We start from the raw sequence: 25265 nt of genomic DNA, 5'->3' as shown, positions 1-25265 counted from the left end.
TCTTGAAGTCTGAGGGTATTTCGCCTGTTTCATACATCTTGCTCACCAGATGGTAGAGTTTTGTCAGGACTGGCTCTCCCAAGGCCGTCAGTAGTTCCAATGGAATGTTGTCTACTCCGGGGGCCTTGTTTCGACTCAGGTCTTTCAGTGCTCTGTCAAACTCTTCATGCAGTATCTTATCTCCCATTTCATCTTCGTCTACATCCTCTTCCATTTCCATAAAATTGTCCTCAAGTACATCGCCCTTGTATAGACCCTCTATATACTCCTTCCACCTTTCTGCTTTCCCTTCTTTGCTTAGAACTGGGTTTCCATCTGAGCTCTTGATATTCATACAAGTCGTTCTCTTATCTCCAAAGGTCTCTTTAATTTTCCTGTAGGCAGTATCTATCTTACCCCTAGTGAGATAGGCCTCTACATCCTTACATTTGTCCTCTAGCCATCCCTGCTTAGCCATTTTGCACTTCCTGTCGATCTCATTTTTGAGACGTTTGTATTCCTTTTTGCCTGCTTCATTTACTGCATTTTTATATTTTCTCCTTTCATCAATTAAATTCAATATTTCTTCTGTTACCCAAGGATTTCTACTAGCCCTCGTCTTTTTACCTATTTGATCCTCTGCTGCCTTCGCTACTTCATCCCTCAAAGCTACCCATTCTTCTTCTACTGTAATTCTTTCCCCCATTCCTGTCAATTGTTCCCTTATGCTCTCCCTGAAACTCTGTACAACCTCTGGTTCTTTCAGTTTATCCAGGTCCCATCTCCTTAAATTCCCACCTTTTTGCAGTTTCTTCAGTTTTAATCTACAGGTCATAACCAATAGATTGTGGTCAGAGTCCACATCTGCCCCTGGAAATGTCTTACAATTTAAAACCTGGTTCCTAAATCTCTGTCTTACCATTATATAATCTATCTGATACCTTTTAGTATCTCCAGGGTTCTTGCATGTATACAACCTTCTTTCATGATTCTTAAACCAAGTGTTAGCTATGATTATGTTGTGCTCTGTGCAAAATTCTACCCTCATTTATCGACTTTATATTGTATCTTCGGAACGATAGCCTTTTCAAAATTTTATTCCAATTGTTTAGGCACATGCTTACACGATCATACATTTCTAACATTGTCGATAGAAGGAAAGGGGGACGTTGCAGAAGTTACACTTGGGACAGAAGGCGCTAAAGCATATCAGTACTTATTGGGAGGCGTGTTGTGGCGGGTCTGACCTGTAGCAGTTGTGATGGAACTTGTTGTAGGAGCCGAGCGCGGGCAGGGCGCCGGTGCCGATGCTGTAGGCGAAGAAGATCTGCGTGGCGCCGTCTATCCAGGGCCCTGGCGACGCCAGCTCCTCCCACCGCGGCGTCACGTAGTACAGCAGGCCGTCGGCAGCGCCACGCAGCGTCACCGCGCGCACCACCAGAACCGCCAGAACCGCGTACGGGAACAGTGCCGTGAACCAGATCACCTGCCACAGCACAAACTCTACATACACTCCATACCGTCTGCAACACGGCCTGTATGCATTCTTATATTTTAACCGAGCGAGGTGGCGCAGTGGTAGCACACTGGACTCGCATTCGGGAGGACGACGGTTCAATCCCGTCTCCAGCCATCCTGATTTAGGTTTTCCGTGATTTCCCTAAATCGTTTCAGGCAAATGCCGGGATGGTTCCTTTGAAAGGGCACGGCCGATTTCCTTCCCAATCCTTCCCTAACCCGAGCTTGCGCTCCGTCTCTAATGACCTCGTTGTCGACGGGACGTTGAACACTAACCACCACCACCACCACCTTCTTATATTTTACCGGTCACCTCACCTCCTTATTACGAGGGGCATTCAATAAGTAATGCAACACTTTCTTTTCTCGAACAGTTTCGGTTGAAAAAATGCGAAAATTGTTGTGGGAAACTGTGGAACATTTCCGCTTTAGCACCTATAGTTACGTTAAGTTCCGTTTGGTGTCGGCTCTAAACATAGTCTTCAAAATGGCATCTGTAACAGATGTGCGATCCAGGCAGAAAGTTGTCATTGAGTTTCTTTTGGCGGAAAGCAAGAGCATCGCAGATGTACAAGGGCGCTTGCAGAATGTCTACGGCAGTGGTTCCCAGGGGTCCGCAAGCTATGCCAGAGGGGTCCGCAAGATGCTATTAGAATAAATAATATATTAAATGTATTTCGTATGATAAATTTTTTGTTTTGGCCGCTTCTTGCATGAGCAGAGCTTCAGCGAACGATAAATTCTGCGTCTAGTGTCTTCCTAGAGTGTACAGAGATAGGCAGTGAGCGTGAGCAACAACTTATTCATACGGAAGTAAGATGGCTTTCTCGAGGTAGGATTTTGTCAATATTTTTTGAACTTAGAGACGAGGTTCGTGTCTTCCTTCTTGACCCAAAGTACGTTCAATTTCTCACCAACTTCTCTTGGCTTTGCTCAGTTGCGTACTAAGCTGATGTGATGTGTTAAACTTGAGTTTACGAGGAAAAAATGTACACATGTTCAAAGTTGAGGATAAGATTAGTGCTACGGTCAAAAAGTGTCAGATCTGGGCGTCAAGGATAGAAAACGAGTCACTAAGTAACGTTTCTACTTTAAAACAATTCTTGAAGTCATCAGAGGAGAGTTTGCCTGACCAGATCAATATCAACGTAGCTGAGCATCTACGCAACCTAGCTACAACTTTTACAGAGTATTTGCTTGAACCTGACCCTGACGACAGATGGATTCGAAATCCCTTCAGCTGTGAAGAAATAGACAAAATCCAAAGTTTCAGTGAAGAAGAGCAAGATCAACTTGTGGATCTGTCCAGCTGTGGTACGATGATAAACATTTTCATCGGTGATAAAATTACAGGCTTCTGGGCATCAGCAAGCAAGGACTACAAGAAACTTGGAGATAAGACAATGAAAAAGATCCTTCCATTTGCAACTACATATCGGTGTGAGCAAACATGTGTTTCATGAAAAACAAATACAGGAACCGGCTCGACATGCGGTCGGATTTCAGAGTGAAAGTTTCAAGTTTGGAACCTAATATTTCAGAAATAATGGACTCAGAGATCAAATTCAACTCATTTAATTAAGAACTGAAAATTAAAACTAGCTGTATACTGATGGAGTACTCTGTTGTAACTGTATTTTTTCAAATAAATAACACCTTTATGAAATTAGTCTTTTCTTCTTTTTCATACATATCTACTCAATGCAATCTCAAGTGTACACTTGAAAGACCAATACACTCAGTTTTATTTTTTTCCTGTCATTTTCAGTACATACTCAATTTTTATTTTTTTAAGGCGTTTGTTACACTAAACACCGTGATTTGAAGACTAAGATTTTGGGCAATAATCAAAAATTTAACAATAACAAAAGTTTTAAGCTCAATATTTTTTCAATAATGAATATGTCAATGTTTTTTCTAAGTACCAAAAATAGAAAACATATAAAGAGACTCTTAATTTGGCTTTTTTAGGTACTTGATACTGTGATATGACATAGGTACCAATCATGCTCGATGACGGGGTCCTCGAAAAAATTTTGTTGGGAATCCCTGGTCTACGGAGATCCCACAGTGAACAAAAGCACGGTGAGTCGTTGGGCGAGGGGTCTGCCGTCATCGCAACAAGGCCGCGAGCACCTGTCCGATCTACTGTGTGCCAACCGGCCTACACCGCTGTGATTCCTGCAATGTTGAAACGTGCGGACACTCTCATTCGAGGTGACCGACGGATCACTATTAAACACCTCGCTGCTCAACTGGACGTCTCTGTTGGTACTGCTGCTGACACATTTCTCCACCAGCTGGGGTACTCAAAGGTGTGGGCCGTTGGGTTCCTCACCGGCTTGCAGAATACCATAAACAGCAACGAAAGACCATCTGTGCGGAATTGCTTACTTGTTACAAGGCTGACGGTGACAGTTGAAACATGGGTTCATGACTTCGAAACAGGGACAAAACTGCAATCCATGGAGTGGCGCCACACCACTTCTCCTCGAAGAAAAAGTCAAAGAAACACCGTCAGTCGGCAAAGTCGTGGCGACGGTCTTCTGGTACGCTGAAGGGATTATTCTGTTTGATGTCCTCCCTCATGGTGCAACGATCAACTTCGAAATGCATTGTGTAACCGTCAAGAAATTGAAGAACCGACTTCAGCGTTTTCGTCACCTCAAAAATGCAAACGAATTTCTCCCTCTCCTTGACAATGCAAGGTTCACCCAATTCAACCGAGAGGATTGGACTGTTCTTCCTCATCCACACAACAGCACAGACTTCGACATTTATCTGTTTCGCCCAATGAAGGATGCACTCTGTGGGAAGCACTACGTGAATGATGGGGAGGTTATTGATGAAGCAAAAAGTTAGATCCGAGTTCGAACATTAGAGTAGTATCATGCGGGCATACAGGTCCCTCCAAGTAAGGTGGCGTAATGCCGTCCCATTTATCGGAGATTATGTTGAAAAATAGCTTCTGGTAGCCAAAAGAGTAGGGAATAATATGGTGTATTGGAATGCTAAATAAAGCCAATATGCTTTCAGAAAAAAAGTGTTGCATTACTTATTGAACGCCCATCGTATTTTACCAGTCACCCCCGTATTACATAGGTGGTACCTCTGACAATTCTGGGTTGGGTTGGGGTTGGGGTGTTTGGGGGAGGAGACAAACAACGGGGTCATCGGTCTCATCGGATTAGTGAAGGATGGGGAAGGAAGTCGGCCGTGCCCTTTCAAAGGAACCATCCCGGCATTTGCCTGGAGCGATTTAGGGAAATCACGGAAAACCGAAATCAGGATAGCCAGACGCGGAATTGAACCGTTGTCCCCCCGGGTGCGAGTCCAGTGTGCTAAGCGCTGCGCCACCTCGCTCGGTGCCGATTCTGGAACGATGTTGTTGTTGTGATGGGCTTTAGTACGAAGACCGGTTTGATCTAGCTATCCACGCTAGTCTCTTCTGTGCAAGCCTTTTCATCTTCGAATAACTACTGAAACTTACATCCATTTGAATCTGCTTATTGTCGTCAAGCCTTGATCTCCCTCTAAAATTGTCATCCCCCCCCCTCTCCCCCTCACATTTGCACACACACACACACACACACACACACACACACACACACAAATATCTTTTCTCCCCAATTCGATCAACTACCTCTTCATTAATTATTCGATCCGTCCATCTACTCTTCAGCATGCTTCCATTCTCTTCTTGTCTTAACTGTTTATCGTCTACGTTTCACTTCCGTGCACTCCAGACAAATACCTTCACAAAAGATTTCCTAACACTTAAATCCATATTCGATGTTAACATATTTCTCTTCTTGAGGAACGTTTTATTACCAATTGCCAGTCTACATTTTATATCCTTTCTACTTCGCCATTGCAGGCTGTTATCGAAGGTACGGGTATACGGAATAAGTTCACAGATATGTGAGTAGCTCGAAGACTTCTTAAGTAATAGAAACCAGTATGTTGTCCTCGACGATGAGTGTTCATCAGAGACATAGGTATCGTCAGGAGTGCCACATGGAAGTGTGGTAGGACCGCTGTTGATCTCTACATACATAAATGATTTCGCGGACGGGTAAGGGACTGTAGGAAGATACAAAGTGTCTTAGAATTTCTAGTTGGGTGATGAATGGCAGTTAGCTCTAAATGCGGGAAAATGTTAGTTGCTGTGGATGAGAAGGAAACGCATACCTGTAATTTTTGGATGCAGCATTAGTAGTGTACTGCTTGACACAGTCATGTCGTTTAAATATCTGAGCGTAACGCTGCAAAGCGATACGAAATGGTTCAAGCATGTGAGGACTGTGGTAGGGAAGGCGAATGGCTGACTTCGGTTTATTGGGAGAATTTTACAAAAAAGCGGTTCACTTGTAAATGTGAGCGCATATAGGATGCTGGTGCGACCTATTCTTCAGTACTGCTCGAGTGTTTGGGTTCCGCACCAAGTCTGATTGAAGGAAGACATCGAAGCAATTCAGAGACGTGATGCTAGGTTTGTTACCGGGAGGTTCGAACAACACGTAAGTTTTACGGAGATGGTTCGGGAACTCAATTGGGAATCCCTGGAGACAAGGCGACGTTCTTTTCGAGGAACACTAATGAGAAAATTTAGAGAACCGCATTTGAAATTGACTATCGAATGATTCCACTGCCGTCAACATACACTGCGCGTAAGGACCGCGAAGTTAAGATACGGGAAATTAGGGCTCATACGGAGGCATATAGACGCTCGTTTTTCCCCCGCTTTATTTGCGAGTGGATCAGGAAAGGAAATGACTAGTAGTGGTACAGGGTACCCTCCGCCGTGCACCGTACTGTGGCTTGCGAAGTATCTATGTATATGTATATCATCAGTTATTTTCATGTTCTAATAGCAAAGCTCATCGATTATTTTTAGTATGTGATTTTCTAATCTGCTCCTACCTGCAACTCCTGATTTAATTTCACTACTGTCCATGCCCCTGTTTTACTTTCGTCGATGTACATTTTGTAACATCTTTTCAAGGCACTAAGCATTCCCTTCAATTGTTCTTGCAAATCCTTTGCTGTCTCTGAGAGAATTACTGTGTCACCGCCAAACTGCAAAGTTTTCTTGTCTTTTTCGTTAACTTTAAACCCTCTTCCAAATTTCTCGTCTCACTCCCTTCTCGACTACCGCTTCCCTTTCATTTGTTTCGACTCTTATAACTGCAATATGGTTTCTCCATAAGTTGTGTGTAACGTTTTGCTCCCTGTATTTTCATCCTGCTATCTATGACATACAGAGCATAATAACTGTAAAGGAACGTACATAATAACCTATCATGGTAACATATAACACTTTTATAGCATTCAATGAAGATGGCGGTAGAATAGTACAAATGTATTAAATTCCTCGAAATGGTGTTGTTACAATATCTTTAGGTAATATAATGCATGCACTAGGTACAGGTTAAATAATACACTTAGGGACATAATAATTGTAATACTACGAAGGCAGTATCCAATTAACGTCAAACTGGCATATAGTATACTAGACGCTTGCATAAGCAAATGTTTAGCATCTCAGTGCAACCGCATAAAGCAGTTTGGGGTGACGCCATCTACATTTTTGCGTAAGGAAAGATTACACGGATGGGTTTCTCAACTAAAAATTGCATTTCAACGTTGGTTGGTTGTGATAAGATCGTACAGTGTCTCGTGTAAGAAGGAGATTCGACAGTGGCAGGATTGTGGAATAACAAGACTGCAGTGTATTTTTCCGCGATATTGCTGCTTGCATTGGTTGGGATCTCACGAATGTCTCACAGATAAGCAGTCATTGGATTAAGTACGGCCACACTCAACGCCGTGGCCATGCAACTAGCGCCAGAGACGAATAATATATTTTCCGCTCAACCATGAAACATTGTACAGCTAAGTCGCGTACTTCGACTCGGGAAATGAGGTTGTTGTTACAGCAAGACAAGTATCCACATAAACAGTGAGGTGACGTCTGGAACACTACGGATTGTCAGCATTGCGAACATTGTTACAATTTCCCCTCACGTTTCAGCAGCGGCATGCGCACCAACTGTGGTGAGTCCAACTACAACACATGATACAGGAGTTTTACCAGGCGTATTTTCAGACGAGTTCCAATTCTGCATACAACTTCACAATGGATGTAACCGTGTATGGAGGTCTGAGCAGAGCAAACGTTGCCAAATTGCATTTGTCATCATTATATGAACCCACCAATTGGAGTGATTCTGTTGGATGCCAATGAGTGCACAACACGATCATCTTTTTTCACAGCATTTGGACAGCAGACTTTACGTTTCTGAAGTGGTAAGATCAATGGCTAAGTCCTATTGTAGAGATTTCTGTAACATAGCTTTCAACAAGATATCACAAGACCACAAGTTGCTCATGCTGTCCTCACATACCTCGATTCAGAGGATGTTTGGCTGTTGCCCTGTCCAGCAAGTTCTTCAGAGTTCTCACCTACTGAAAACATGTCAGAGGCTGTAGAGAAAGTGACATGTCACCACTGGCCACCACTGTGATTGACGAACTAAGGTTTAGACACTTGAAACAGCATGTAATGACGTATCCGTACCTGTCATCCAAACTCAGTTCGATTTGATGCCTAGCCAGTTCAAAGCAATTATAGTTACCAGCGTGCTCTAAATTTGGCACAACATATCTCCAAATAACCTTCAGATTTAAACGTGCACGCCTCCTATTATACAGCACACACACAATAAGCAAAATCTTACTTTTGCCTGTCCTTGATGATGGAATTTTAATGGCCCACTGTATATACTATTTCGTCAAAAGCATTTGGACGCTTATTAATGGACATTAATGAGGGGTGTGTCGACCTTCGCTTTTATGACGGCTTGAAAAGTATTGGGGAAACTTTCGGTGAAGTGTTTGAATATCTGTGGAGGAATGGTAGCCCATGCTTTCTCAAGAGCCTGTACCAGAGAAGGTAGTGATGTTGGAAGCTTGTGTCTGGCACGAAGTCGCGTTCTAATTCATCTCTAAAACTTTCTGTTGGGTTCAGGTCGAGACTCTGGGTGCTGGAGTAAACTGTCACCAGCATACCGGTCGGCAAAGATATAGCAAAAAGATCTGTAGTAGGCGCTGGATCAAGAACGCCTATCAGGAGAGGGACCAAAGACAGACTCGCAAGCAATGTGCCACCAACGCCCTCTCGACCGCAAGTATTTAGACCTCCACCACTGACCAGAGGGCCAGTCCAGTCTCAGTCTCAGTCGCTAGCACAGGCACTCTGTCTGTCAGTCTCAGTTACTAGCTCAGTCACTGGCGCACTAACTCGCGTTCTAGACTGGCGTCTGTCATTCATCACATAGCAGGTCTTGTACTTCACCAGCAGTGAGGCTAAAGTGGACTATTAGTGAAGGGCTTGTACCACAACACATGGACTCTTAAAGTTAAGTAGTTTCCTGTTTACGTAAATAAAGAACCCTGTTAATACATGAGTCAGTTGTGTTGAAGAAAGATGATACCAGCCACCAAGCAACATCCTCTCCCTTGATTCCAATGACCCTACAGTGGTAACGAGAATACAACACTCTGGACAGGCCAGTCCATCATAGGAATGTTACTGTCCGCAAACCATTGCCCCACAGATGCTACTTTACTACAGTGCTTATTGTCATGCTTAAATGGAAAATCGCCGGCCTTAATGGCTGAGCGGTTCTAGGCGCTACAGTCTGGAACCGCGCGACCGCTATGGTCGCAGGTTCGAATCCTGCCTCGGGCATGGATGTGTGTGATGTCCTTAGGTTAGTTAGGTTTAAGTAGTTCTAAGTTCTAGGGGACTGATGACCTCAGAAGTTAAGTCCCATAGTGCTCAGAGCCATTTGAACCAACCAAATGGAAAATCATCGTCTCCGAACGGTTCCTCCACCATATACAGTGCTGTAAAATATGCTCATATCCCTCCATATTTAGTGTTTTCTTAAGTACGGTGACAGGACCACACCCTAACTACGACAATCATTCCCATGCTGTAACGTCAGCTATTCTATACCTCACTATTGGTACTACACATCATGGCAGGTAACGTTCTCCAGGCATTCACCAATTCCAAATCCTTTCATCAGATAGCAATGGTATACAGTGTGATTCATTATTACACACGTCAAAAAAGGTTTTGCATCACCGTGGTTCACAGAGTTCCGGAACCTGTACAGAAAATTGGAATAGAGATCAACATAAACATCATTTCCGCCCTTTTTATTGCTCATGAAAACCACACATTGCATGTTGTACCACCATGCAGCAAGACCTTCAGAGGTGATCGTTCAGATTGCTGTACACACTGGTATCTCTAATACCCAATAGCACGTCCTCTTGCATTGATGCATGCCAATATTCATTGTGGCATACTGTCTACAAGTTCATTAAGGCACTCTTGGTCCAGACCGTCCCACTCCTCAACGGCGATTCGGCGTAGATCCCTCAGAGTTGTTGGTGGGTCACGTCGTCCAATAGAGTTCATGTCTGGAGAACATGCTGGCCACTCTAGTCGAGCGATGTTATCCTGAAGGAAGTCATTCACAAGATGTGCACGATGGGAGCGCGAATTGTCGTCCATGAAGACGAATGCCTCGCCAATATGCTGCCGATATGGTTGCACTATCGGTCGGAGGCTGGAATTCACGTATCATGCAGCCGTTATGGCGCCTTCCATAACCACCAGCGGCATACGCCGGTCCCACATAATGCCAACCCAAAACAGCAGGGAACCTCCACCTTGTGCACTCGCTGGACAGTGTGTCTAAGGCGTTTAGCTTGACCGGGTTGCCTCCAAACACGTCTCCGACGATTGTCTGGTTGGAGGTATATGCGACACTCATCGGTGAAGAGAACGTGATGCCAATCCTGGGCGGTCCATTCGGCATGTTGTTGGGCCCATCTGTACCGCGCTGCATGGTTTCGTAGTTGCAAAGATGGACCTCGCCATGGACGTCTGGAGTGAAGTTGCGAATCATGCAGCCCATTGCGCATAGTTTGAATCGTAACACGACGTCCTGTGGCTGCACGAAAAGCATTATTCAACATGGTGGCGCTGCTGTCAGGGTTCCTCCGAGCCATAATCCGTAGGTAGCGATCATCCACTGCAGTAGTAGCCCTTGGGCCGCCTGAGCGAGGCATGTCATCGACAGTTCCTGTCTCTCTGTATCTCCTCCATGTCCGAACAAATCGCTTTGGTTCACTCCGAGACGCTTGAACACTCCCCTTGTTGAGAGCCCCTCCTGGCACAAATTAACAATGCGGACGCGATCGAACCGCGGTATTGACTGTCTAGGCATGGTTGAACTACAGACAACACGAGCCGTGTACCTCCTTCCTGGTGGAATGACTGGAACTGATCGGCTGTCGGACCCGTTCCGTCTAATAGGCGCTGCTCATGCATGGTTATTTACATCGTTGGGCGGGTTTAGTGACATCTCTGAGTAGTGAAAGGGACTGTGTCTGTGATACAATATCCACAGTCTTCAGGAGTTCTGGGAACCGGGTTGATGCAAAACTTTTTTTTTATGCGTGTGGTTCTCAGTCATCCATTACATCGCCTCAAGTGTCGTTTAACACTGACTGCACAAATGTGTGCTTGTGAGTACCTCCTCGACCATTGCACCCATTTTTTTAACTCCCTAGGCACATTAAAATTCTAACTAGATGGATTGATAGTAGCACTTTGGAATTAACGAGTGATCACTTCCACTGATTTCATGCGATTTTTAGTATGACCTTCCACAATGCTCAACGGTCGCTATACGTCAGTACAGCAGACGTGCCTGATCTTGATTCAGGTGCAGCTGTTCCTTCGCGTTTTCACTTCATAATCACAACAGCAACAATCGACTTGGGTGATTTTAAAATAATTGAAATACCCCTGATTGGTTTGTTACTCACAAGGGAACCTCCCCATCGCACCCCCGTCAGATTTAGTTATAAGTTGGCACAGTGGATAGACCTTGAAAAACTGAACACAGATCAATCGAGAAAACAAGAAGAAGTTGTCTGGAACTATGAAAAAAATAAGCAAAATATACAAACTGAGTAGCCCATGTGCAAGATATGCAACATCAAGGCTATTAAGAGCCAATGAGCGCCGTAGTCCCGTGGTTAGCGTTAGCAACTGTGGCACGAAAGGTCCTTGGTTCAAATCTTCCCTCGAGTGAAAATTTTAATTTTTTATTTTCAGAAAATTATCAAAGTTCAGGCACTTACACACAATCAACTTCGTTCTCCAAAATTCCAGGACATGTTCAGATTTGCTTGGACATATGCAGGATTTGACCGTCTACACACGGAAAAATTTGAAAACGTTAAAAACATATGTTTTGACAGAGCACAGGGAAAACTGTGTGACTGTGAAACTTTTGCATTCATTTGTCGCAGTTTATGTGACAAATTCTTATGTTTTCATGTCTTTTTTGGGAGTGATTATCACATCCACAAGAAAACCTAAATCGGGCAAGGTAGAAGAGTATTTTTACCCATTCGCCAAGAGTACAAGTTATGTGGGTCGACAACATATTCCTGTAATGTGACGCACATGCCGTCAACAGTGTCGTATAGAATATATCAGACGTGTTTTCCTGTGGAGGAATCGGTTGACCTATGACCCTGCGATCAAATGTTTTCGGTTCCCATTGGAGAGGCATGTCCTTTCGTCTACTAATCGCATGGTTTTGCGGTGCCGTCGAAAAACACACACACGAAACTTGTTACAGTGAACAGAGACGTCAATGAACGAACGGACAGATCATAACTTTGCGAAAATAAAGAACGCAAACTTTTCACTCGAGGGAAGACTAGAACCAAGGACCTCTCGTTCCGCAGCTGCTCACGCTAACCACGGGACCACGGTGCTCATGAGCTCATACTATCCTTGATGTTGCCTATCTTGCGCATGGACTACTCAGTTTGTATATTTTGCTTATTTTTTCATAGTTCCACACAACTTCTTCCTGTTTTCTCGACTGATCTGTGTTTAGTTTTTCAAGGCCTATCCACTGTGCCAACTTATAACTAAATCTGAGGGGGGTGCGATGGGGAGGTTCCCTTGTCAGGTGACATCCAGTAACTAGTCCCCATACGAAGTCAGTGAGCTCTCTTGACTGGCCTACTCTGCTGTTACTGCTTCTCTATTGACAACGCAAGAATCCTCGCCTCCTTTCACACTCTCTTGACACCTATTTGCCAACTCCGCATTATGTAGGACTGTCCACCCACTTTTGATCAGCTACTCTAGATTCATGGCGGCTCGTTTAGTTGCTGTAAATAAACATTAGGTTCCTCGAACAGTCCACGGGTATACTGCCGGTTCATAGTGTCCAGCGGGCACAATTTTTCGGCGATCAGACATGTCACCATCGTCAGTTGCGCCTGACGATGGCGCATGTCTGATCGCCGAAGTATTGTGCTCGTTGGACACTACGAACCGGCAGTATACGCGTGGACTGTTCGAGCAACAAATACGCCGGGAGAAACTGAAGAATCACATCAAACATTAGATTGATATGGATGTACACTTAGTGAATGTAGACACTGTGTGTAAAGAATAGAGGAGCACGTGTGAACTGTAAGGTAGGTTAGGGTGGTGGTGGCGCTGACCTTGCCGCTCTGGTGGAGGCCGCGCCAGATGATGAGGTAGACGAGGACCCAGGCGAGCAGCAGGCAGCCGGCCAGCTCCCACTGAGGGCCGCCCAGCTCGTCGATGCCCGCGCTCACCTGCAGCACGCGCCGGCTGCAACACGCGACCCCTTCACCGCACGCTGCGCCCCAACCCCTCACCCCACACTCCACACCACTCCTACACACTTAGCTACATCCGATACGATAGCTGGTATCAGTGCCAATACCTAACATTGTCTCGACAATTCTACTGTATCGGAAAAAGTTGTCAGTACCGACAGTATCGCAAGGTACTGTTTGCTCGCACATTTAAACTTTTTCTTAACTTAAAATGACTTAAGCACAGAGTGCAAAAAAGTTGATATAGCATCCACCTCTGTAACTAAGACATCAGCGTGTCTGACAGCTGTGTGGAGGTCCCGGGTTCGATTCTTGGTACTGCCAGGGATTTTCCTTCGTGGGAGGACTGGACCATGGTGCACTCAGGCTCGTAATGCCAGCTGACGAGTTACAAAGACAGAAGTCTGAGTAGCTGGCAGCAGTCAGGAAAATAGTGTGCTGACTCCATGCCCCTCCATACTGCATCCGAATGACGCCATAGCCGGCCGGGGTGGCTGAGCGGTTCTAGGCGCTACAGTCTGGAACCGCGCAACCGCTACGGTCGCAGGTTCGAATCCTGCCTCGGGCATGGATGTGTGTGATGTCCTTAGGTTAGTTAGGTTTAAGTAGTTCTAAGTTCTAGGGGACTGATGATCTCAGAAGTTAAGTCCCATAGTGCTCAGAGCCATTTGAACCATTTTTTTTTTTTAACACCATTGACGGAGGTTGACCCGGCGGCCAGTCGGTACTGAATGGCCCGACAGAGCCAGTAAATGGAGCAGACGTAACGCTAATATCGTGTAACACCGCCTCTTGTCTTGATAATGCCCTCAGTTTGGCAGAGAGGAGTATTCAGAAGTGCCTTCAGATATTCCATATCCAGCTGAAGCCGCTCATTAATGACTAGATCCCGTAGGGCTCCCAAATTGCTAGGTTTCACCCGCTGTTACAAACAGTTCCAGACGCATTCTATGCGGCTGCGACTGGATGATTTAACGGAACAATTGGCGTACGTATAGGATACCTAAGTGTTCCACAAAGCCAGAAACGTATCGAACGTATCGTACGGCCCTGATAACATGGCCGCCAACATCTTGGAAGATGAGAGTATCCACAACCTACACATCGTGAAAGTGTAGAAGAAAGAGCAACACTTGGATACTGTGTAAGTAGGCTGTTTAGGTTTTTACGTTGGTAACGTCATCTAGCGCTCTGTATGAAAATCACTGGCTGTACTGTGTGCAGTCTGTGGCTGGTTTGCATTGTTGGAATTTGCTATTGTAGTGTTGGGCAGTTGGCTGTAGCGTTGCGCAGTTGGAGGTGAGCCGCCAACAGTGGTGGATGTGCAGAGTGAGATGGCGGAGTTTTGAGAGCGGATGATCTGGACGTGTGTCCATCAGAGAGAGTAAATTTGTAAGACTGCATGTCGTGAACTGATATATATATATATATATATATATATATATATATATATATATATATATTTACCTTAATAGTGTTAAAAGTCATAATATATATATATGTATATATGTATTTACCTTAATAGTGTTAAAAGTCATTATATATATATATATATATATATATATATATATATATATTATGACTTTTAACACTATTAAGGTAAATACATTGTTTGTTCTTTATCAAAATCTTTCCTTTGCTAACTATGCCTATCAGTAGTTAGTGACTTCAGTAGTTAGAATCTTTTATTTAGCTGGCAGTATTGGCGCTCGCTGTAGTTCGAGTAATGAAGATTTTTGTGAGGTAAGTGATTCATGAAAGGGATAGGTTATTGTTAGTCAGGGCCATTCTTTTGTAGGGATTATTGAAAGTCAGATTGCGTTGCGCTAAAAATATTGTGTGTCAGTTTAGTGATGATCAGAATAAGTAAAGAGAGAAATGTCTGAGTACGTTCAGTTTTGCTCAGCTGTTTGAAAATCAAATAACGTAAGGGGTTTATCAGCACAGTAATTCATTAATTTTTCTAAGGGGACGTTTCAACTGAGAATGTTGAAATAAACATGAAATAAACATCGTGATTCATGTTAGCGGTAACCTGAATGAGCGGGCCCAAGTCACGGTACGAAAATCGTACCTAAAACATAAAACTCCGACCTGAGCGACACCTTCCATACACTGTGGGTAAAGCAACTAGTGGGCCGTCGCTTCATTCAACGCCTCGCATCGTTTGAAAAGAGGCAAAATCGCGACTCGACAGAACACACTGCACGCCTTCACTCAGCCGCTGACAGTTCCTGCGTTGTTCGTCCTATTGAAAGCTTGCAGCTCTATGTGTGGCTGTGAACAATGGCCTTTTGCGAGGCACCGGACTACAAATGCCCATTGTACTAGGTTCCCTTCAAAATGCTCGCTCGGAATCTGCGTTCACTTACAGTAACAAATCTTGTCGGGTTTTAAATCGATTGTCATTGATATGGCGTGACACTCGTCTCAGGTCCTTGTCGGATAGGATCTACTTACAACTACTGTTCCTAGGCCGTGCTACACGGCTGTGAGTGGTACACTATTCCTTGCAGACACGTTGATACACCAACAAATCGGGCAACTTCATTCACTGTTTGGACATGGACACGTCCAAACACGATAGCTCCATTCTGAGACGTCTCCACGTCACTCCATATTACTGCACTGATCCCATACAACCAACTAGCAGATGCACACCATTTGGCTACCGTAAGCGTGGACGGCCACGTGATGGCTGGGTACCAGATCTACTCGATCTACAGGACCCAAAGCGATACTTCCGATACAGATACTCTCTTACGATACTATGAAATCATCGACCACTTGGTATCGACACCATAGATATCGGAACAAAAGTGCTGATAGTTACTAATATCAGTAATATGAGAACGTCCCTATACATACTTACTCTGTTGACAACATGCGAATCTCACCTTGTCGGCTTTCCAAACAACTCCAACAGTTTTTGCACGAAAGGCTATTACAAGCAGTGTTGAGGATGATAAATTAGTACCTCCATTTAGTGTCACAGAATTAAGTACAAACATTAAGCTATATATATTAAACCACCAAGAGGCACATGTATTCATTCCAAAAGAAACCACGTGGGATGTCAAGTGCTCCATGGATTCTCAAGGCATGGTGCTGCGAGTACACTCAAAATAATGTCACCCATACAGATGCCTGCAATTTTTTCGTAACATACATTTAATTCATTTACGTAACTACTTTGCAGAGAAACACAAGAGTTGTTATTTCACTAGTACACGGTCCAGTCACGTTAATAGCACCACCACCTATGTTCGAAGTGAATGTGGCTTAGTTCTTCACAAACAATAGTGGCAGGACTAACAGTGGAGGATATACAGAGCGTGTCGAGGAATGCAGAAAACAGTGTAGCCGTTGTCGTACTGCGGAAACGGAGCGGTTGATCTGGCATCCAAAATGGCATGGTCATTGGCTTTCAAGCCATTTCCGAAACGGCTAATTTGTAAACTGTTCGCGTGTTACCGTGGTTAAAGTATACGGTGGATGGCAAAATGACGCTATCCAAAACTGGCGCCGAGACAACTGTGATGAAGCACGCGTCATAGATGATAGGGACGCATATGTGTTCGACCGAATAGATGTGCAACTGTTGAGCAACTGATGGCACAGATGAACCAAGGGGTTGCTGAAAGTGTCTCACTACGGACTGTTTAGCGAACGTTGCTGTGTATGGCCTCCAATTAGCTTTTGTTGTAAGGACATCTTCTGGCACATCAATAATAATTTTGTCTTCAATAAAATGGGTTAAGTCGGAATCCTTAACTTCAAGCCAATGTCTTTGGTTTTAAGGGAAATCTGAAATATCTGTTGTCATGTATTCACGAATGGGACGGCTCATTCCCCGATCACAGCTCAATCGGTTCTGGCTAAAATGAAGGCACAGCGAAATTGACCGTCCTTGGTACTAAAGAATGCCACGAAACAAAAGATACAAACATAGTGTGTATCGTATCGATGTACTTCGGCATGCGAGTATTAAGTTATTCACAGTTAATTTGCTTCAGTATGCAAAATGTTGGATAAACACAACCTTGAGTCATCGAATAAGAATGGGATTAAATTTCACAAACGGTGTGCTATATTTAATGCACAAGCCCTTAATTCTAGTATTGGATTTTGCTAGGCTTCTCTTAGCTGCCGGGATATTATAGACAGGAACGCAGTTGCCTGAATGAAGTACCCTCCATCTGGTAGTTTTAGTTATTAAACACAAAGAAGTATTTCTGCCCCGAAACTGTGCTCCTTTTTAGTCTGTTAATTGCTAGTAACTACGTAAATATATACAAAAATATCAATGGGAAAGGATTCAAAGAAAAACTTCGAATACAGACTACTGTGATACCACGTAGAGCCGTAATTTGGTGACATACATTCCAGAAAAGATTATGTTATTTTTTGTTAGTCCTTATAATACCGGATATCTTCCAGCATTACTTCTGCTTGGGTTAAGAAATACATTCTTGTCAGCTTTTTCTGTTTCTACTTTGTATACTTCTGCCGCACCTGGCGTTCGTGGGCATTTAGCTGCTGCCAGCCGTTAGAGGGAGGTTTTCATCGCTATTCGACATACACAGCTGCAGTATTAGAGTCCATCAGTGACATCTCGCTGGAACAACTGTATCAAGATTCACTTCACAAATGACGCTTTCGGGGGACAGAGAGCAGAAAACAGTTTAATCCACACAATGGAGGCGTGTAGGTCGGTTCTGATTACTAGTGTCTCATAAGAGTTGGCGTACGCTATAACATACTTCTTAAGCAAAGCATTAGTCTAGTAACATACCATCAGCTACAAATTTGTCTTAGTTCTAAACTGATGATTTCTTATTAATTTCTCTGCAGAAGATATTTTAAGCCATTGGTTTGTGCCAGTATGAATACATGTGCCTCATAAAATTCATATTACTATACTACTCTAGACAACCTATGTTGCTAAAACCGTATCATTTTTATTCGTACTGAACATGTCTCGCAGTCCGAAGCTTGAATTTCTGATTTGCAAGAAAATGTTAATTTGAAATATTTTGTAAGCAATGCTGTAAATAATTTACCTTGATTTGGAACTCAAGTGACTTAAACGCTATGCCAGTACAGACAGAAACGAACAGAGAAACATAATCCATTTACAACAGAATTAAAATTATATATACTTTATTGGTTTGCCCTGTACAATCGATAAGATAAGATGGTATTTAACTGTTGTGTGATTTTCAGTTTTGGTGCTTCCCTTTTGAAAAGCTTCTCGAAAATATTAACGTGACGTTGTGATAAGGAATTTAAATCTAATTTCAAAAATTAAAATTGTCCGCGTGTACAGTTTGGAAATATGTCACCCTCGCTTTGGATCGATGCAGTCTGGTAACACTGCAGCTCTCAAGTTACGTGCTACAAAGCATTCTTCCGAAAGGAGCGTAAAAGTAATTTCAAAAACACGTTGCACTGGCACGAAAAAATGAAAACCACTTACTGCATGGATTAGTGAGATTTCATCCAGCGAAGTGCAAAATTACCTGAATATTACAGACCCGTGAACTCACTTTTACGGGGAGGCGAATTTACTCGTTCCACTTCACTGAGCCCTACGCCTCACAGTGGGTATGCGCTCACAAATGGCCCAGCCGACGAAAATGTCGCTCGGACAGGTGCCGGGTACTGGCGGTGGGTTGCAAACCAGAAGGACTACGGAGAACCCTGCATCTGTAGGAAGGCCGTCTGAAATGAGTATGTCACCTTTCGTACTCACCCAGGATGTGCATCTCTCGCGACTGTTGCTCCGAAAGAGCGATCGCGCGGTACTGACTCTCTCTCTACTCGCGAGACTCTCTGTCTGAAAGAGATAGCGGCTAGCTCGGGCGGCAACTACATAGACATATAGTGTGAAGCATGAGGTGCGCCTTACTCCCAGAACTCTTCCACCGGGGTGGCGGTGTGGTTGGTTCTGTTGTGCACTAGTGTGGCGTTCGTGCCGGGCGTAATGCAGTCGCGCGTATTCCACCAGTTGTCTGCAAGCAGAGAGAAAACAGAGGCTAGACTGCAGCTCCTTGATGGGCGCCTCCTCCCAGCTCTTGCGGTTCGCCCCTGCTAGGCCTGTCACACAGGAAGAAGCGGCAAAGCGCGCGCCGGCGGCGGCGGCGGGGGCGGCGGCGGCGGCGGCGGTGGCGGGGGCGGCGGGGGCGGCACTCACCGCAGTCCTCCCACGGCAGGCTGGGCAGCTGCACGAACGTCGCGATCAGGTAGAACAGCGTCCACGCGATGATGATGCAGTAGTACACGTCCAGGAAGAACACGATCGTCATGGTCGCGTAGCCCACGCCTGCAACACGCCGTATTGCAGCGCAGTCTGAGAAATGAGTGCCTCGAGATCTTGGACAGAAGGTATTGTTTAATTAAAAAAGAATCAAATACGCTCTTGAATAGAGCTATATCGGTCAAACTACCAACCGATCTGACAATTTCTATCAACCCATTGACTTATTAATATTTTTGCTCATTGTCGAGCCTATATTTACTATTTAAGTCTTACAGACTTTTCTCAAAATTATATAATTTCTTGATAAATCTATCTTTACAATTTATTGAAGTGATCAGGAGTGACAAGAATACTGGTATAGATGTTTTCCTTGGTGTGGTGTACCTGATAAGAAAACAGGCATGAGCAAGGCCATTAGACGTTTCTCACATTCATACCGTGTATCACTTTTCTTCTTCCTTGCTTTGCACACTACACGATTTATGGAGGATGTTTTCTTGATAGGACTGTGGGGATAAACCTAAAAAAACCTGAAAACGATTGTTTATAACTCAGTGCCTCGCAAGAAATCGCGTGTGTTATACACCACTTAATAGATTGATTTCTCAGCTTTCCAGTGCTATACACCATGTCATCCACGATTATATCTGCAAAAATCTATATGCTATATTGACTGATTTTTGTTCTGTGGATTTTGAAATGTTACCTGTTCCTGGAAATGATTTTTTCTTTTTTTCTTTTTTGCAGTTAATGCAGATGTTGTTAAAACAATGTAAATTACCTTTGTAATGAAAGTACACTATGTCTTGACAGTCTCCTTTTATTTTCTGACGGATCAGGAGACCAGCGTGATTAAGTTGGGTTGGGTTGTTTGGGGGAAGAAAATGGTTCAAATGGCTCTGAGCACTATGGGACTTAACTTCTGAGGTCATCAGTCCCCTAGAACTTAAAACTACTTAAAACTAACTAACCTAAGGACATCACACTCATCCATGATGGAGGCCTATGTAAGACGACGATTTGCAGCCTTCCTTGGCATCAGTTTTCAGCGGGACTCAGCAGCAGTAGCAGCGTTCCCCTGAAGATGGTGGACAGCTGAATAGCCGAAATATTGAATGACATTGGTTTCAGGATCTAGCAGTAAACTCAAGAAGACTTTCAAGATTTATTCCGCCGGGAAACCTTACGAAGTCACATAACGCATACTATGGATTACACTAGGTTAATGCCGATATGGAATGATAGGTAAATTTTTTATCACTTGTCAAAGTGTAAATTTGCGGTATAATCGAGAGATCGCGGTTCCACACCAAAGTCGACAATGCGAATCGATACCACAGACATTATCGAGGGCTCGCAGCAGCGCACAACAACCAATGAGAGGCACTGCACAAGACACGCCCTCCCTCTCAGCGTAGCAGCGCCCTCACACTGAGGTCAACATAGTGTCAGACATGCAAAGTTCAGTCCAGTTCGAGATCTCAGCTACAGCAATCATCATTATCTAGGACCAACGACTAGTTAAAATATTGAACATTTTACCTCCAGAAAACAGTCTGTTAATTAGTGCATTGAGTGATGCTTTTCTATTCCATGACATATGTAAATTATCCAGTACTCCTGTGGCAAAGAAGTGTGTCAAACTTAGGTAAAGCTTTTATTCATTAATGTAATAAAGTGAACTAATATTTCACGTGTTCTAGTTTGATGAGTCTTCTCCTAGAGCAAGCAAAGAATTCATAGTTATGGCCAGACGAAAGTACTCGTAGCTTCGTCTCGTCACAACAAAAGTGAAATGCCAATACTATTTCTGGGCATTGCTGTGTGACGTCAGAGAAGTGCATGTGAGACCAGATAACTAATTACGAAGCACAAAGTGCGTGGCTAGTTTAGGCAAGACGTAGAAGGCTCTAGGTACATCAAGATCCTGCCCCATAATTGGTCAATGCTAGTCAAAGTGATAAATGGAGTAAAAGCAGCTTTGTTGAGGACTTCGACATCATCGTAAGTAATAAAATGGAACAGCTACAGCCGTCCTTACGATCTTGTTTCTTATATGCCTACCAGTTTCGGTGTTTATTACATCATGTTCAGGCCTGCTGCAAGGGTTAACTCCAATCGTATACACGATACCATTAGTAGCCAATATCCGCAGACTATCTGTAACAATTATGTTGTGTCTCCAACCATCAACTAACAAGTTGGTTGTTGATGTTGGAGAGACAACATATTCGTTACAGGTAGTCTGCGAAAACCAGTTCATAGATGTTGGGCACTGGTGGAACCGTGTGTACGATTGGAGTTAACCCCCTCAGCGTCAGTTAAGGCCTGAGATGGTGTACTAAAGTTCCGAAACTGGTAGCCATATAATAAATAAAATCGTAAGGTCCGGTGTGGGTGTTCCGTTTCATTACGTAAGTGAACGGCCGAAGGTCCTCAAACTTCCAGTCAGAAAATGGGTGTACAAAAGATTCGACATCATCGTCTCAAATCTCTGGTGTACTGTAATACTATTCATTTTCGTTCGAATTAGAGATGTTCAGTGACATTCAGTGAACTTTCAAATAATGGTAGTTATAAGTTAGAATGCACACTTCCTGATCTAACTTTTCACATATGTCATTGTTATATTGACTAGGCCCCTGTGCCTTTCAACCTATACCGTGTGTCGTTTTATAAAAAAGAGACGTCATTAAAAGGAGTAACACTCCCAGTTTTGTTTTCTTGTTAAAAACGTGATTGACATTCATCAGTAACCACGCTTCAGTAAGTTAATTTTTGACGCAACGCAATTCTTGCTATAATAGAGAGTTTTCATCGGTACAATTTCAGTAAGGTGTTATACTTATTATTTGAAATTATTACTTTCGATTTTCTTTAACACTTTAAAATATATAACTCAAATTTTCTTACTGTTAGTTTGGACTGTACTGTTGCGTTGTTTGTCGTGTGTGTATGAACGTTGTATTGGCACACTTTTACATAAACAAATACGTAGTTACTGTTCCAGTTATCGGTTAGCTAACGAGCAGGTATTGTCCAGTTGGACTGCTGACCGTTTAATATTAATTAATTCACTGATTTTGCTGTGCGTTATTCGGAATTTCGTAACACTTTTTCCATTTCGCCTTTATCGTGTGTGATTGCACTGTTTTACATATGTTAGTCAAAGTTCAAGTAAGTAAAGAGTATAGGAAGTTATTTTTAAAAGTAACTTGTTGTATATTTTTCCCGCTAGTCAGTTATTCACTTCGGGGATGACTGCCTTAACATTTTCTTGCTGCGATTAGGCTCAAGAGATCAAGCTCAATATAAAGGGTTGTAAGAAAATCTGAAGAGCTTGTAAGGGTGTTGCAGGATAGGTTGTGCTGAGAGATAATTGTTGAAAATATTTCGATACATTGTGCCGTTTCTCAGTTAATTATCACTTTAAGTTAGCCAATCAGGAGATTGCGTGCGCGGCTTCACGCAGCCCGCCCTGATACAACTAGTGTCAGTTGTTCTCATAGCGTAGATGATAGAGCACGAGACTGCTCAGCCTTTGGCTCGGGTTCGATCCTTACTATCGTCCCATGTCCACTACCGCTCTCTTGTTCAATTTATGAAGCCAAAAGAAGAAGCAAATTTGTTTCTTGATAGTTATTATCAGCACGACCTACCCTTCAACACCCTTACAAGCTTTTCATATCGCTTCTGAACACCCTTTGCACGCAGAGAAAATTAGTGAGGGTGAGGTTACAAAGTATTATACAAAACTCAGCTGTACTAATTATCTTATATTTTACTATCGATTTCGATCAATTTCAGACTAGTCCATGAGTTGTGAAAATTGTTGTTTGTTTGTTGTGTTGTTGTGGTCTTCAGTCCTGAGACTAGTTAGATGCAGCTCTCCATGCTACTCTATCCTGTGCAAGCTTCTTCATCTCCCAGTACTTACTGCAACCTACATCCTTCTGAACCTGCTTAGTGTATTCATCTCTTGGTCTCCCTCTATGATTTTTACCCTCCACACTGCCCTCCAATGCTAAATTTGTGATCCCTTGATGCCTCAGAACATGTCCTACCAACCGGACCCTTCTTCTTGTCAAGTTGTCACAAACTCCTCTTCTCCCCAATTCTATTCGATACCTCCTCATTAGTTATGTGACCTACCCATCCAATCTTCAGCATTCTTCTGTAGCACCACATTTCGAAAGCTTCTATTCTCTTCTTGTCCAAACTATTTATCGTCCATGTTTCACTTCCATACATGGCTACACTCCATACAAATACTTTCAGAAATGACTTCCTGACACTTAAATCTATACTCGATGTTAACAAATTTCTCTTCTTCAGAAACGCTTTTCTTGCCATTGCCAGTCTACATTTCATATCCTCTCTACTTCGACCATCATCAGTTATTTTCTTCCCCAAATAGCAAAACTCCTTTACTACTTTAAGTGTCTCATTTCCTAATCTAATTCCCTCAGCATCACCCGACTTAATTCGACTACATTCCATTATCCTCGTTTTGCTTTTGTTGATGTTCATCTTATATCCTCCTTTCAAGACACTGTCCATTCCATTCAACTGCTCTTCCAAGTCCTTTGCTGTCTCTAACAGAATTACAATGTCATCGGCGAACCTCAAAGTTTTTATTTCTTCTCCATGTATTTTAATATCTACTCCGAATTTTTCTTTTGTTTCCTTTACTGCTTGCTCAATATACAGATTGAATAACATCGGGGAGAGGCTACAACCCTGTCTCACTTCCTTCCCAACTGCTGCTTCCCTTTCATGTCCCTCGACTCTTATAACTGCCACCTGGTTTCTGTACAAATTGTAAATAGCCTTTCGCTCCCTGTATTTCACCCCTGCCACCTTTAGAATTTGAAAGAGAGTATTCCAGTCAACATTGTCAAAAGCTTTCTCTAAATCTAAAATTGCTAGAAACGTAGCCTTTCCTTAATCTCTCTTCTAAGATAAGTCGTAAGGTCAGTATTGCCTCACGTGTTCCAATATTTCTACGGAAACCAAACTGATCTTCCCCAAGGTTGGCTTCTACTATTTTTTCCATTCCATCTGTAAAGAATTCGCGTTAGTATTTTGCAGCTGTGACTTACTAAACTGATTGTTCGGTAATTTTCACATCTGTCAACACCTGATTTCTTTGGGATTGGAATAATTATATTCTTCTTGAAGTCTGAGGGTATTTCGCCTGTCTCATACATCTTTCTCACCAGATGGTAGAGTTTTGTCAGGACTGGCTCTCCCAAGGCCGTCAGTAGTTCTCGTGGAATGTTGTCTACTCCCGGGGCCTTGTTTCGACTTGGGTCTTTCAGTGCTCTGTCAAACTCTTCACGCAGTATTGTATCTCCCATTTCATCTTCCTCTACATCCTCCTCCATTTCCATAATATTGTCCTCAATTACATCGCCCTTGTATAGACCCTCTATATACTCCTTCCACCTTTCTGCTTTCCCTTCTTTGCTTAGAACTGGGTTTCCATCAAAGCAGTTGATATTCATGCAAGTGGTTCTCCTTTCTCCAAAGGTCTCTTTAATTTTCCTGTAGGCAGTATCTATCTTACCCCTAGTGAGACAAGCCTCTACATCCTTACATTTGTCCTCTAGCCATCCCTGCTTAGTCATTTTGCACTTCCTGTCGATCTCATTTTTGAGACGTTTGTATTCCTTTTTGCCTGCATCCTTTACCGCATTTTTATATTCCCTCCTTTCATCAATCAAATTCAATATTTCTTCTGTTA

The 25265-nt window shown here is 43.3% G+C and overlaps 1 protein-coding gene across 1 annotated transcript in view; it reads right to left on the bottom strand.

Moving 5' to 3' along the window:
• The window catches only part of LOC126252066 (sodium- and chloride-dependent GABA transporter 1-like), a 125233-nt gene that overhangs the window by 58148 nt on the left and 41820 nt on the right, over positions 1-25265 (bottom strand). Inside the window, exons 3-6 of the mRNA XM_049952911.1 lie at positions 19454-19582; positions 19169-19271; positions 13117-13249; positions 1227-1465 (exon numbers count right to left, since the gene is read on the bottom strand). Coding sequence (XP_049808868.1) covers positions 1227-1465; positions 13117-13249; positions 19169-19271; positions 19454-19582 — 604 coding nt within the window. The remainder of the gene's footprint in view (positions 1-1226; positions 1466-13116; positions 13250-19168; positions 19272-19453; positions 19583-25265) is intronic.

This window comes from Schistocerca nitens, chromosome 4, assembly GCF_023898315.1.
Source record: "Schistocerca nitens isolate TAMUIC-IGC-003100 chromosome 4, iqSchNite1.1, whole genome shotgun sequence".
In the NCBI taxonomy this organism is placed as follows: Eukaryota; Metazoa; Arthropoda; class Insecta; order Orthoptera; family Acrididae; genus Schistocerca; species Schistocerca nitens.
This window is presented reverse-complemented; position numbering and strand designations above follow the sequence as displayed.